The sequence below is a fragment of the Carcharhinus amblyrhynchos genome, chromosome 12, assembly GCF_965287045.1.
Source record: "Carcharhinus amblyrhynchos chromosome 12, sCarAmb.v2.hapA, whole genome shotgun sequence".
NCBI lineage: Eukaryota > Metazoa > Chordata > Chondrichthyes > Carcharhiniformes > Carcharhinidae > Carcharhinus > Carcharhinus amblyrhynchos.
In genome coordinates, this window is record NC_137335.1 from 66,107,978 (window position 1) to 66,122,135 (window position 14,158).

The 14,158-nt window shown below is 38.9% G+C and overlaps 1 protein-coding gene across 1 annotated transcript in view; it reads right to left on the reverse strand.

Moving 5' to 3' along the window:
- The window catches only part of LOC145351054 (F-box only protein 11), a 130,229-nt gene continuing 116,071 nt past the window's right edge, over nt 1-14,158 (reverse strand). The window contains exons 19-23 of the mRNA XM_080200654.1: nt 11,020-11,130; nt 8,401-8,508; nt 4,302-4,410; nt 4,109-4,207; nt 1-1,239 (exon numbers count right to left, since the gene is read on the reverse strand). Of these exons, the coding sequence (XP_080056780.1) occupies nt 1,110-1,239; nt 4,109-4,207; nt 4,302-4,410; nt 8,401-8,508; nt 11,020-11,130 (557 nt within the window). The 3' untranslated portion in view covers nt 1-1,109. The remainder of the gene's footprint in view (nt 1,240-4,108; nt 4,208-4,301; nt 4,411-8,400; nt 8,509-11,019; nt 11,131-14,158) is intronic.

Below are 14,158 nucleotides of genomic sequence, written 5' to 3' on the forward strand. Positions count from 1 at the left end.
GAAATTAAACCCTTTTTTATTGTTACCTATCATCTACATAATGGTTATTGAATACTCCACAATATATTAAGTCTAGGATGTTATGGTACATGCATACACTTTCAAGCTGTTGATTTTACCCACTGTCACCAATACGCATTAATGAAAAGCTATTAAAGGGAGACTGAGTATATACGTACATATATACTAGCTGCTTCATTACAGGGAGAAGCATTACTAAAATGGCACGTCCAGAAGTTACTTTTGTAACAATGTTTTAATGAGGTGGCATGTAACTTTTTAAAAACTGGGTAAAATACTGGTACCACTTCAGATGTTTACTTTCCCTTAATCCCTGTACAGTCTCATGAAAGCACTTATGTTGACTTCTGGAAATAACTTTAAAAAGAACATATCGATGTTCTATAATTGAAATCAATAGTTGTGGGGATACAATTGATTAGTGTTATCATTTCTCTTTCATAGAAAGAATTTAAAATACTGGGACATGAGTATAGTTACAGCAAGTCTCTAGTTCTGCTAACAAAACAGGACACATTCAAGTACAATAAGGTTTTGCTTGAAATTACAAAAAAAAGCTACATGAGAAAAAGCATTAAAATCAGTTGTCTCAGTTGAATAAATGTTTTTTTTAAAAATCAAAAATGCAGAAGTGCTAGATCACATTTTCATACATACACCAACCCAATCAGTACCCATTGTCCATAGATGCTACAGAACACTGCTGTGATTGCTGTACGCTGTACAGTCCTCCTGCAAGCACCTGTTTCAATGCTACTTGTCCAAAGAAAAATACAGCTTCACAAGCTGGCATTTAGGGTACAGAACCAGTGTCAGCCTTTTGTCCTTGTATAGTCCACTGCTGGCTGCTTAGTCTGTTGTAATGCTATTTATGCCCAGCCTTCTCTTGATCCTGAGTTAGCAGATACTCCTTTCCTTCACTGTCAAAACACCAGAGTTTAGGCTCTAGTGTCATCCACGCATGCACAACAGCTGTACAAATTCTGACACATTCTTCCTGAAGATTTGGGCAAATTATATTTTTCCCCTAGAGTTTTTTTTATACAAATGGAGTTACTGTTGATTAGAATGGCAGGATATACTGAAACTCAATTGTGTTGCAACGTATTGGACTCTATTGGTGGTGCAGAGTCATACAAAGTGTCTGTATCGTGCGTGGGTTCTCCAGCTAACGTGCAAGGATTTGAAAGTGTTCCAGCACCACAGTCACAGAAAAATCTGTAATGAAAGAGAAAACAAAGTATTTTATGACCAAGAATACATACGCTCAAATTTGATTGAGTACTTGTATAACTAACAGCCTTGCAGATACTACAACCCAAATGAATGGCAAATTGCAGTTCTGTGGATGTGTACATAGTTTGATAGTGAGTTGGGTTTAAAGATCAAAGAAGCTCATTTCAGTTGATCATGGATTGAAACAAAGGGAAGTGACTCTGTTCTCAATTATGAAAACAGAATCAAGCTAATGAATTTCTTCTGCACCCCCTCCAGTGTATCCTTTCTCAAATAAGGTGAATAGACAAAACTACATAGTACTCCAGGTATGGCCTCACCAGCACCTCATATACCTGCAAGTTAACCCCCCCCTGTTTTTAAACTCCATCCCTCTAGCAATGAAGGACAGAAGTTTTATTTATTTACCTTAATTTGATAAGTCCCACATAAGAGACTGTTCACTCAGGAAGAAGTCCACAGAACTAAGGGTTAATTACTGACATGGCTGGGAAATTAGTTGAGTGACAGGCAACAAAGTTGGGATAATGGGTAGGTATTCAAATTGGTGGGATGTGACTAGCAGTGTCCCACAAGGATCTGTTATAGGGTCACAATGATTTACTAACAACTTGGATAATGGCAAAGAAAGTCATATCTCCAGATTTGCTGAGGACACAAAGTTAGGCAGCAGTGAAGACAGTGCAGATGATGGAATCTTGATAGACAAGGTGAATAGACAAAACTGGCAGATGGATTTCAATGTAAGCAAGTATGAGGTTATACATTTTGGATTGGAAAATGGATCAGGATAGTTTCCAAATGATATGAAGTTAAATACACAGGTTGTCCAAAGAGACATGGGGTTTCAGGTGCATATCTTTAAGATGCCAAAACAGGTGCAGAAAATAATCAAGATGGCTAGTGCAATGCTGGCCTTTTTATCCATAGGACTGGAATATAATAGACAGAGATTATACTGAGCTATACAAAGCCCCAAATAGACCCTATTTTGGAGTACTGTAAGCAGATCTGGGCACACCTTAAAGAATATATTGGCCCTGGAGGGAATCCAATGTAGATTTCTCAGAATGACACCTGGATTTAGGGTGCTTAATTATAAGGAGACATTAGATAAATCAAGTCTGTCTTCTCTAGAATTTAGATGTTGTGGATATTTTGATCAAAGTCTTCAAGATACTGATGAAAAAAATACAGGGTAATAATAACTGATTGGAGGTTCTAGTCTAAAAATTAGGACCAGTCCATTCAGAAGAGATTAGGAAATATTTCCCCACACATATACACAAAAGGTGGTAGAGATTTGGAATTTCCACAAATGGCTGTTGATGCTACATTAGTTGCTAATTTTAAATCTGAGAATATTGTTAAGAGAAGATATTAAAGGGATATGGGCCAAAGGAGATATATGGACTTGGGCCACATCACAGCCACGATCACACTGAATGGCAGAACAGGCTCAAGGGGCTGAGTGGCCTATTCCGATGGATACACCGCAACTGCCTTGCCTTTGAAACATTACAACAGTATATTTGAACAAAGAACAAAGAAAATTACAGCACAGGAACAGGCTCTTTGGCTCTCCAAGCCTGCAACACCCATGTTGCCAACTGTACTAAACCCCATACTCTTTCAGGGATCAGATCCCTCTATTTGATGAAAGAAAAATACTCTCTTGCGACACCTTATAAGGGTGATGTTCAAGCAGCCATCTCTCACCTTAGAACAGAAGTCTGGTGATAATCACCCCCACAATACAAACTAAAATTACCTTGGAAAATTTAAAGTTTTATGGAGCACAGATTATGAACATGCCCTGAATTGATAGTGAAATGGTATCCTGCTGCATCACTTCTTCCTGTTCAGGTGTAATCTTACTTTCTCTCCCAAAGAGGGAGAGAAAGTGTGGATGAACAGAGGGATCTAGGTGTGTGTGTACATAGATCCCTGAAAGTTGGGAATCAAGTAGATAAGGTTGTCAAGAAGGCGTACGGTGTCTTGGCGTTTATTGGTAGGGGGATTGAATTTAGGAGTCGCAGTGTAATGTTGCAACTGTACACTACTCTAGTGCGGCCGCACTTGGAGTACTGTGTGCAGTTCTGGTCCCCGCATTACAAGAAGGATGTGGAGGCGTTGGAGAGGGTGCAGAGGAGGTTTACTAGGATGTTGCCTGGTATGGTGGGGAGGTCCTATGAGGAGAGACTGAGGGATTTAGGGTTGTTTTCGTTGGAAAGAAGGCGGCTAAGAGGGGATCTTATTGAAACATATAAGATGATTAGAGGTTTAGATAGGGTGGATAGTGATAGCCTTTTTCCTCGGATGGAGAAAGCTAGCACGAGGGGGCATGGCTTTAAATTAAGGGGGGGTAGCTACAGGACGGATGTCAGGGGTAGGTTCTTTACCCAGCGGGTGGTGAGGGATTGGAATGCCCTGCCTGCTGCAGTTGTAAATGCATCTAGTTTGGGGGCGTTTAAGAGATCTCTGGATAGGTTTATGGACGAAAAGGGATTGGTATAGGCTAGTGGGTCATTGTTTTTGTAACTGGTCGGCGCAACATCGTGGGCCGAAGGGCCTGTTCTGCGCTGTAATGTTCTATGTTCTAAAGGAAACAGCTAGCTGGCAGATTAGGAGAGTTTTGATTATGTGGGTAACACTCTGTACTAACTCAGAAGAGACATGTCAGCTACTTAAAGGAAACCAGCACTGTTGTGGCAGAAGTTTTTATTTATTAGTTATATATAGAACAGATACAGAGGTTGGACAACCTGGGAGGACCTCAGAAATCCCAGCTGGAAAATTATGGCTAATATATACCTCCAATTATCCACAATATTTCCTATACAGTACTGACCTATCATGTCTAATGAATTCCACATCATGTCCTTGATGGCACTTCTTAATGCAGTTTACACAAATTGCATTACGATCTGTTGTGTTGCAAGTGTGACACCTAGTGATTGAAAAAAAATGACATTAAAAGGTCAAAAATAAGTTGTTTTCCACTTTTGTTAGAAAAATAGTTGTGCAAGAACCATGAAATTTACCTGTAAAAATCATGCATTGGATAGCTGGTATAACTTGATATCTTGTACAGACACTGGCCCCTATTAACAGCCTTTTCAATTGCATCTTGATTGTTCATTATTTTGTTGTCTTAAAGGAAGAAAAAGAGTGCCATCATGTATATATGGTAAATGTAGTGGCTACAGTAGAATTCTATCAGGTGACAGTAGTAGCTCTCTGCACAGATTACCTCTTGCCTTGGATCAGAAAGAAATGCAGTTATTTTCTATTACATGTTTGTTATGACATTAACTTAAAAATCTTAGCATAAAAGTCACTATTTAGCCTGCACCAACTCTGAAAGAACTATCTGCTTCGTTTAATTATCTTGTCCTTTCCCTGTAGATTTTTAACTTTTTCAAATACTTATTCCGTAGGTTTTCAGAATAATGCTTCCACCACTGTTTCTACTGGGATATCAAATGGTTCACCAACTCTTTTCCCCCATCTCTGTCCTTTTTCTTTCAGTAATCTTAAGTTGAAGCCCCCCATTTATTGCTCAGTGGTTGATGATCCCAGTTGACTGAGATGCTTAGTTGGCTGCAGCAATGCAAACAGGCAAAGGAGTTGGAAAATTAAGCCAACTCAAATAAAATCAGAGCAGCATCCAACAGAAACAGACTTGGTCAATGTCGACAATGACAACTTGTATTTATATAGTGCCTTTAACATAATAATGCACTTCACAGGAGCATTACAAAGCAAAATATGATACCAGGCTACCTAAGCCGATATTAGGTCAGATGACTAAAGGTTTGGTGGTTTTAAGTATCATAAAGAAAGAAAGTAAGGTAGAGAGGTGTAAGGATGGAATTAAGCCTATGCAACTAAAAACCTACAATGGTGCAATTAAAATTGGGGATGCTCAAGAGGCCAAAATTAGAGAAGCAATGAATGATATTGTAAGGTTATATTGGTAGAGATTAAAAGATACCAAAAGGTGAGGCCAGTATTTTTTGGTGGGGGCGAGGTATTAAAAAAGGATGAGAATTTTAAAATCAATATGTTGCATCTCTGGGAGCCAATATAGTTCAGAGAGTATTGGGTGATAATGGAATGGAACTTGGTGCGAGTTAAAACATAGGCAGTTACATTTTGGATGACATCAAGTTTATAGCAGACAGATTGTGGAAAACAAGCCAAGAATACCTTGGTATAGTTAAACTGAGGGGGAACAAGGGCAGAATGGGCATTCCAGCAAATGAGTTGAGACAGTCAAAGTCAGGCGTCATTATGGAAGTGAAAAAAGGCAATCTTACTGATGGCACGAATATGAAGTCAGAATCTCATCTTGGAGTCCAATGTGACACCAAGGTTGTGTACAGACTAGTTTAATCTGACTTGCCACAGAAAGGAATGGAGTTGTTGCTAGGGAATAGCATTTGGAGTAGGAACCAAAAATAATGGCTCATTCTTCCCAATAGTTAGTTGGAAGAAATTTCTGCTCATCCGGTATTAGATGTCAGATAAGCAGTGTAAGAATTTAGCAACAGTAAAGGAGTTGAAAGAGATGGTGGTGAGGAAGGGCTAATAATATAGAGAATATAATTTATTTTATGGACATCCCCACATCCCACAAACATTTCTGGTACATTCCATTTTGAAATGTTTGTTGGCAGCACATCTTTTATTCAGTTTGTTAATTTGATTTTTGAAGGAGATTTAAATTCCTATAGCTCTGTTTACAACGACACAAAATTAGACACGTTCATCTTCAGAGTCAGGCCACACAACTGTGTATAGACAGGGAATACATACATGCTCATCTCCAAATGCAGCCACATATGCCTGCCCTTGGCCTGCTGCAATGCTCCAGTGACACACAATGCAAACTGAAGGAAAAACATCTCATCTTCCAATTAGGCACATTACAGCTCACTGGACTTTGAGTTCAACAACTTTAGGCTGTGCACAGGGCCATCTATCAGTTGTTTTTCAGTTTTGCTTTCATTGTGTTAATAGAAGAAAGGTCAGTGCTCAATCTGCCATCTTACCTTTATGCCACTCTCAGCACTTTAGTCTTTAAGACTCCTGTTGTCTTGTGTCCATGACCTATTTGTCAATCACTCTGTAGCTCTGACCTATTCCTGACCTCCTATTCTGCCTCCAACGATATAATTATACTTTTCTCCCCTTTCAGTTCTGAAGAGTCATATGGACTTGAAATGTTAACTGTTTCTCTCCACAGATGCTGCCAGAGCTGCTGAATTTATACAACCTCTTTTTTTAAGATTTCAGAATCCCAGCATCTGCAGTATTTTACTTTTATCAAATATAGTCCAATGCTTTGGGCTATATTTGATAAAACAGGACAGTAATTAATCAAACTTGTCACAGAAAAGTAGTCTGCTATATTGATTTATCAAATATATACACTATATATAAAATATATATAAAACTATAAAATGTATACCATTTAGTCTTTGACCATCTAGATCCAGGAGGAAACAACAGTTGATCAACAGCCCCCAAACAGTGACAAGAGTTTCATAAAAAAAACTTAATTCATACCTCTATGCAACCAACAGAAACTATATTCAGAAGTTGCCTCATATCCAGACACTTGTCTATACAGTCATGACAATTATTTAGGATAATTTATTAAGACTGATGCTTAAAAGTTGGAACGTTTATTTGTACATGCTTACACTGTTCACATGATATACCATGTAGCTTCTCAGGGGTAACTTCAGGAGGATTTCATAATCTGTAATCTAGTTATGACAGAACTGTGGACAGCCAACAAAATTAGTTTCTGCAGGCCACCTTACTGCTTTCCTTAATTGTAACAATATACATAGGGTGGCATGATGGCACAGTGGTTAGAACTGCTGCCTCACAACTCTAGGGGGTCGGGTACAGTTCTGGCCTTGGGTGACTGTGTAGAGTTTGTACATTTTCCCAGTGACTGCATGGGTTTCTTCTGGGTGCTCCAGTTTCCTCCCACAGTCCAAAGATGTACAGGCTAGGTGGATTGGCCATGCTAAATTATCCCTTACTGTCCCAAGGTGTGTAGGTTAGATGGATTAGCCATGGGAAATGTGTAGAGTTACAGGGATAGAACAGGGAAGAGGGCTTAGGTAATATAGTCAGTGCAGACTTGATGGGCCAAATGGTCTCTTTTGCACTGTAGGGATTCTGTGATCTCAACAGATCAGCAGATGTTACCCCATGCTTTTTAAACTAAGCATTACCTCAAACTGAGAATGATGTGGGGATGCTGGCATTGGACTGGAGCGGGCACAGTAACAAGTCTCTCAACACCAGGATGAAATCCAACAGATTTATTTGGAATCACAAGCTTTCGGAGCGCTGCTTCTTCATCAGGTGAGTGCGGGGATAGGGCCTGGGTGGCATTGCTGTCAATGCAGGCTCAATGGGCCAAAACGGCCTCCTGCTGCAATGTAGGGATTCTATGATTTTAGATATCGCTGTGCTTGAAATGGAATTGTTTAGCAACATAATTAAGAATCAGAAATGCACGTATGGTGTCTCACCCAGTCATGTGCTTTCTGCTTCAAAGACAAACTAACGGGAGCCTGGGGTCAATTAAGTTGCGTAGACTTGCCTTTACTACAATGAAAAAGGTTCAGTGAATTGACATGGTAATCAGGGCTCAGCAGACTATGGGATATTCTGCTCAGCTTCAGGAGTGGAACTAAGTTGCTATAAGTTGTCTACCCAAGTGGTCGGTTCCTGGAATACGTTTTAATGAATTACTTAAAGGATTAAAACACCGGACAAAGAATAACAAACACTAAATGCCATCTTCCTTTACTGTATTCAGAATCAGAGTAATTCAAATAGCTGCATGAGCATGGCAAGCAGATAGGTGAGACCTTGAGTGCGGATAATTGAGGGGGTGTTCATGTCCAAGACCAGCAAACTGGAATGACTGCATACTCTCCTCCAGTCACATATCTGTAAATGCAGGTGTTTCTTTTCCTCCATTTATCCAAATTTCCAATAAGGAAAATCAAATGTGGGCGCTAAATATCTAGCCATCTATAATATATCCCATTATATCATCAGTCAGAATACGCAATGCTTTCACTAGTAATGTTTAATATGTTTTTATACCTTTCATTGAAACATTCACACCAGATGCCAGGAACAACCCTCCAAACCGGTTGTTGAATATCTGATTGTTTTCTAGAGTAGCTGTAGCATGATTTGTTATCTCAATACCTATAAGGAGGACAAAGATTATATACAGCTGGAATTATAAAACTAAAAAAAAAAATCAATCTATTTTGACCTTTAGGCCCCCACTTAAAACAAGTCCAAGACCAATAAAGTTAATTGGCATTTCAAACATATTTGAGGTAAATTCCTTGAACAACCTCCAATTCCATTACCTATACCCAAGTTAAAACTTACTCCATTGCAGTATGAGAATCAGATTATTAATGTAAATCTGGAAATCAGACGCCCAAGATAGTAGGAGTGCAACTTGATGACAGAAAGGAAGACAGACAAGGAGGAAGATTCATCACTCAAAAGCCATTTGAGAGAACGAATATGATTAACTGAAAATGTTAATCATGGAAATGGGTTCCCTTTATAAAAGGCTCAATTTTACTCCTGACTACAGTCTTCAGGTATGTTTCAGGCCTGGACTCCTGTGTCTAATGGTCTGGGCACAAATCAGTCAGGGTAGGAGGGAGCAGAAGTAGGTATTCTAGCCATCCAGCTGGCCCAGTTTCCTTCTTGACATCTGGCTGCCAAAGGTCGTTTGGGGGGAGGTGGGGTGGGAGGCTGAAAATCAAACTTTCGTCTCCTAATGGGAAAAGTCATCTCTTTGGGGTGCTGACCTAGGTGTTTTCCAGTCCTGCCCAATTTATTGTTTCCTGCCAGCCCTCTCCCATAATTTTACGCAAGAACTCTGGAAGTTCCCACTAATTCAGAACCACAGTATTAACAAAATAAGCTTTTCACACTTGCTCATGATTCTTTTCTTTCATATAAACTTAGTTTTATTCACCCCACAAGAATTGTGTTTTTAAATTAGGTCACGGATTCACCACTCAATTCAGCTTGCCTTGCATCCAACCGATAATGGTCACGCAATAGTATCTATTACTGTCTCATATGTTGCCAAGAAAATACATGACAACATGAATAAGGTAATGTAAAAGCTATTTGCTTCTGGCATCTATAAAATGCCTTCCTGCTGGAATTATTCCACTTTAAAAATAAACCATTGGTAAAAGCAGTACCATTAATTGAAATTACAGACATTTTAGGTCATGCTCACATTGAGTGTTATAGATGCCCATTATCATGAATTGATGCTTGCACATCAAACCAAATTCCTGCTTGTCCTGTCAAAATATATTCTCAGTGCTATAACCAGCAACAACTACAAGTAAAACTGACATGAAAATATCATAAAAGCTGATCAGGATCAAAACGCTTCATTTTTAATTTTATACTTTTGGCACTTTTAAATATTCAAGGAAAAGGTGGTATAGAATGGTCCAGTGCATCAATAAGGAAGTGTAGAAGATAGAAGATTAGTAAAAAGAAAAAGAAAATTACAGCACAGGTACAGGCCCTGCAGCTCTCCAAGTCTGCACTGACCATGCTGCCCATCGGAACTAAAATCCCCTGACACTTCTGAGGACCATAAGCCTCCATTCCCATCCTATTCACGTCTGAAGCCCCTTAAAAGTTACTACTGTATCTGCTTCCACTGCCTCCCCCAGCAGCAAGTTCCAGGCACCCACCACCCTTGTCTTGTACATCTCTTTTAAACCTTGCCCCTCACACCTTAAACTTATGCTTCCTAGTAATTGACTCTCTCACCCTGGGAAAAACTTCTGACTATCCACTCTGTCCATACTCCTCTATCTTGTAGACTTGTATCAGATTGCCCCTCAACCTCCTCATTCCAATGAGAACAAACCAAGTTTCTCCAACCTCTCATCACTAATGCTCTTCATACCATGCAACATCCTGGTAAAGCTTTTCTGTACCCTGTCTAAAGCCTTCTTGGTAGAGTGACAACCAGAAATGGACACTATATTTCAAACTGCAGACTAACTAAGGTTTTATAAATCTGCAACATGACTTGCCAATTTTTAAACTCAATGCCCTGTTCGATGAAGGCAAGTATGCCATTTGCCTTCTTGACGGCCTTCTCCACCCGCACTGCTACTTTTAGCAACCTGTGTACCTGTACACCCAGATCTCTCTGCCTATCAATGCTCTTAAGGGTTCTGCCATTTACTGTATAGACAAAGATAACAGATGGAAGACAAGCAAAGATATTTAAAATTGGTAATTAAGTTGTGTCCATTTTTAACAGATTAGGATTATTGATGTAAATCTGTCCTGATGTTCGAGTTACCTTATGACAGTAATACTAAGGTCAGCTTCACATCACAAGGCCTTCCCATCAGAACCATACTTCGAGCAGTCAGCTACGGATCAGTTTCTCCATCTCATAAGACTGACTTGCATTACAATTCATAAGGGGAAGAAATTTCAATATAAGTCTGCATTCAGCAGAGGCCCGACATGACTGATCAAGATCATGGCCTTTGTACAAAAACCATTTGTATTGACGATAGTACTCCCTTTTTCTTCATTCAAGTACAGTCACATCATACAATATAATTTGACAATTAAAATAAATTGTTCCTAAGTTTTATTTTCACATTACTTGCACACAACCTTTGATTAGAGGTTACAGACCTGCTGCAAACCCATCAAATATCCTGTTCTTCCGCAATACTGGGTGGCTATTGGTGCTAATAAGAACACCAGCTTGAGCATTCCTGAAGATATCATTTTCTTCAAGGAGTCCTACAATAAAGAGCGAAAAAGAGAAAGCCATACAACACATTACAAAATAAAAAAATCCACCTCAGCAACAAATCTTTTAGCAATCTGGCAATAAACAATCCCATCCATAAATTAAGAGTTCCCTTTTCAAACATACAATACAATCAAAAAAAAATTCATACTGGAAGAAAAAACCCAACAGTGATTTAAATGAGGAAGTACCATTTTTGGAATTGTATTCTCAGTGTAATGTACACCCCATAAAGTCAACTTGAAAAAACTGCAAAATATATATCTCATCCTCAGAGACTTACACTGGCACAAGTTGAAAAGCAGATCAAGTTATGCATTTCAGTTATGGATCTTTATTAAACTGGTGATCGATTAGCAATGACACAGCTCTTTCAAGAAATTAAATGGATGGGATGTAATACAGAAAATTATGCACAAAATCATGATAAATTGCGCACAGGAGGAGCAGACTTGACAGGCTAAACAATATTTCTCTTTCCATGTTTTTGGTTTGATTTCAGTTTCAAATTCCAAGCCAAATTTTGCCATTCTATGGAGCAATTTATTGATATTTGTAATAATTGCAAGAAAGTCCACCCTGTTTACACTGTGCAATGAGTTCTATGCCTACTCAAAACACTGAGGAGCAGCTTCATTCCCACGAGGGAAAATTTTAAAGCAATTTAACTTATCAAAACCCACTCCTTCCACGTAGCATGTACAATTTCTCAAAATTAAAATGAAGCCAAACTCCAAGATTGATCCTTAGAGTTATCTTCATAAATAACTTGGAGTCAGTGGTCACAAGCTTAATGGCTACATTTGAAGATAATGCAAATGTAACGAAGCTGGTAGACTGCACAAGAAATTCTGAATATACTTGGGAATGAGACTGAATTGGCATATGAAATTCAAGAAAGAGAAATGCAAATTGAATAATCCTCAGGGTCCTGACTGACAAACTGAAGCTGCTGCAACAATGCCCATTGGCAATGACTAAAGCAAATGTTTGGAGGTATTACTAGATCAGTATTCAGCCAAAATAGTGGGGTGATCCTGCCACTTCACAAATAATTGATATGAATTTACTCAATAGGTCTTGTGCATTTAAAGGATATTGCAGCTATTGAGCACATACAGGAGTACCCAGAATGATTTAAGTAAATCATTGTACTTTCGATTTACAAGGATATAGGTAACATAATCAACGACTAACTGCTCTGTTTTCTCAGAACCACAGGATCAGAAGGCACAATTTGCAAATTAGAGGGGGAATTAAAAACTGATATGTAAGTATTGACCTAGAATCTATTGCCAAAATAATGGTGAATTTAACTTCAATAATGTGTAAATCATCTAGTGACTTGTAACAAGGCAGAGGCACCCCTTGAATTACAAATCTCCACAGATTATTGGACAATTTGTGCCACTTCCCTGTGGCACATCATGAATGTTATCTGGACACTTTGTTCCATGGTCAGCAACAGGAGGCAGTGACTACAGATGGCAAGTATGAACATCCAGAAGGCTGCATTAACAGAGTCTCAGCCTAGAACCTGTTCGAAAGGTAAGAGGTTCTTCAAATCCATGTGGATGAGAGCAAGGACAACGAGCACACTGACCACAGCACTGTAGTCCACAAAGGACTAGGTTTAGAGAGGTATGGGCCAAATGCAAGCAAATGGGGTTAGCTTAGATGCACATTTTGGTTGGCATGGATCAGTTTGGGCCAAAGGTCCTGTCTCTGTGCTGTAGATTCTATGGCTGTAGTTGTGGTAAGGGCTATGCAATTAAGAGGATAAATACAGTTCTCTGCAGCAGGAGTGAGAGTCCGAAAGGCTATGGTGCCAGTACAATGTCAGTGCATTTCTTTGGGGCTGGAGAGAAACAAGGAGTGAAAAGGGTAAGATGCAACTGTCAGTCATCTAATTTCCTTTCAAAACTACTGATCATCTCCATTTCCATCACCCTCGTAAACAACGAGTACCAGGTCAATGCCAGTTCTGCATTAAAAGTGGTCTGAAAGTAGTGTCTTAAACTTAAATAAAAGCATTTAGAAGAGCATGAAGACAGTGTTGACGAAATACAAACTGGAAAAATAGATTAAAAAGTTAAGATGGTAAATAAGTAAGGCAAACATTTAACTGATATTGCATAATTTTCAAAGGTATATTCTATTAAGGAGGAAAAACTTTACAAGCAGGATGCATTATCTACGGCTAACTAAGTTACTAACAATGGTATCAAATTGAGATAAAAAGATTGTTAGGCAAAAAAATTGGAAATTTTTCAGATACTAAAGGATAACTCAATTAGATAGATTATTAGAGTAAACTAACAGATAATAAGATCTTCTACAAGTATATTTTAAAGGAACAAGATTAGCTGAAGTAAACATTGATCTAGATGACGAATGCATTTACTTCAATCTTAAAATTCCCTCAATTCTAAAGATGCCAGCAGATTGGAAAACCTTCAATGTCATGCCTCTATTCAAGAAAGGAGACGACAGAAAGCAGGGATCTATAAGTTAACCTAACATCAGTCGTGGAGAAAGTCTGGAAACACTATTAAGGGATTGCCACAGGAATCAGTGCTGGATCTCAACTATCTATAATCTATATTTTTGACTCTGAAGAAGTGACCAGAAGCATTCCGGCTTGATTTACAGACACGACAAAGATGGCTGACTCAGCAAGTTGTGAGGAGCACACACTGTTTGCAAAAGATGATAGATGTAGGCCAAGCAAATGCTGAACGCTGCAAGTAAATGGGATCTGGGTGACCCCTTACTTGAAACAAAGGTTAGCATGCAGGTACAGCAAGTAATTAGGCAGGCAAACAATGTTGGTCTGTAATGCATACAGGAGGGGTGTATGGAATATAAAAATAGGGAAATTTTGCTGCAATAGTATATGCTCGACGAGACCATATCTCAAGGACAATATAGTTTGGTGCTCATTTAAGGAGGAATATAATTGCATTGGAGGCTATTCAGAAAAGGTTATCAGATTGATTGCTAGGATGAAGGGGTTCT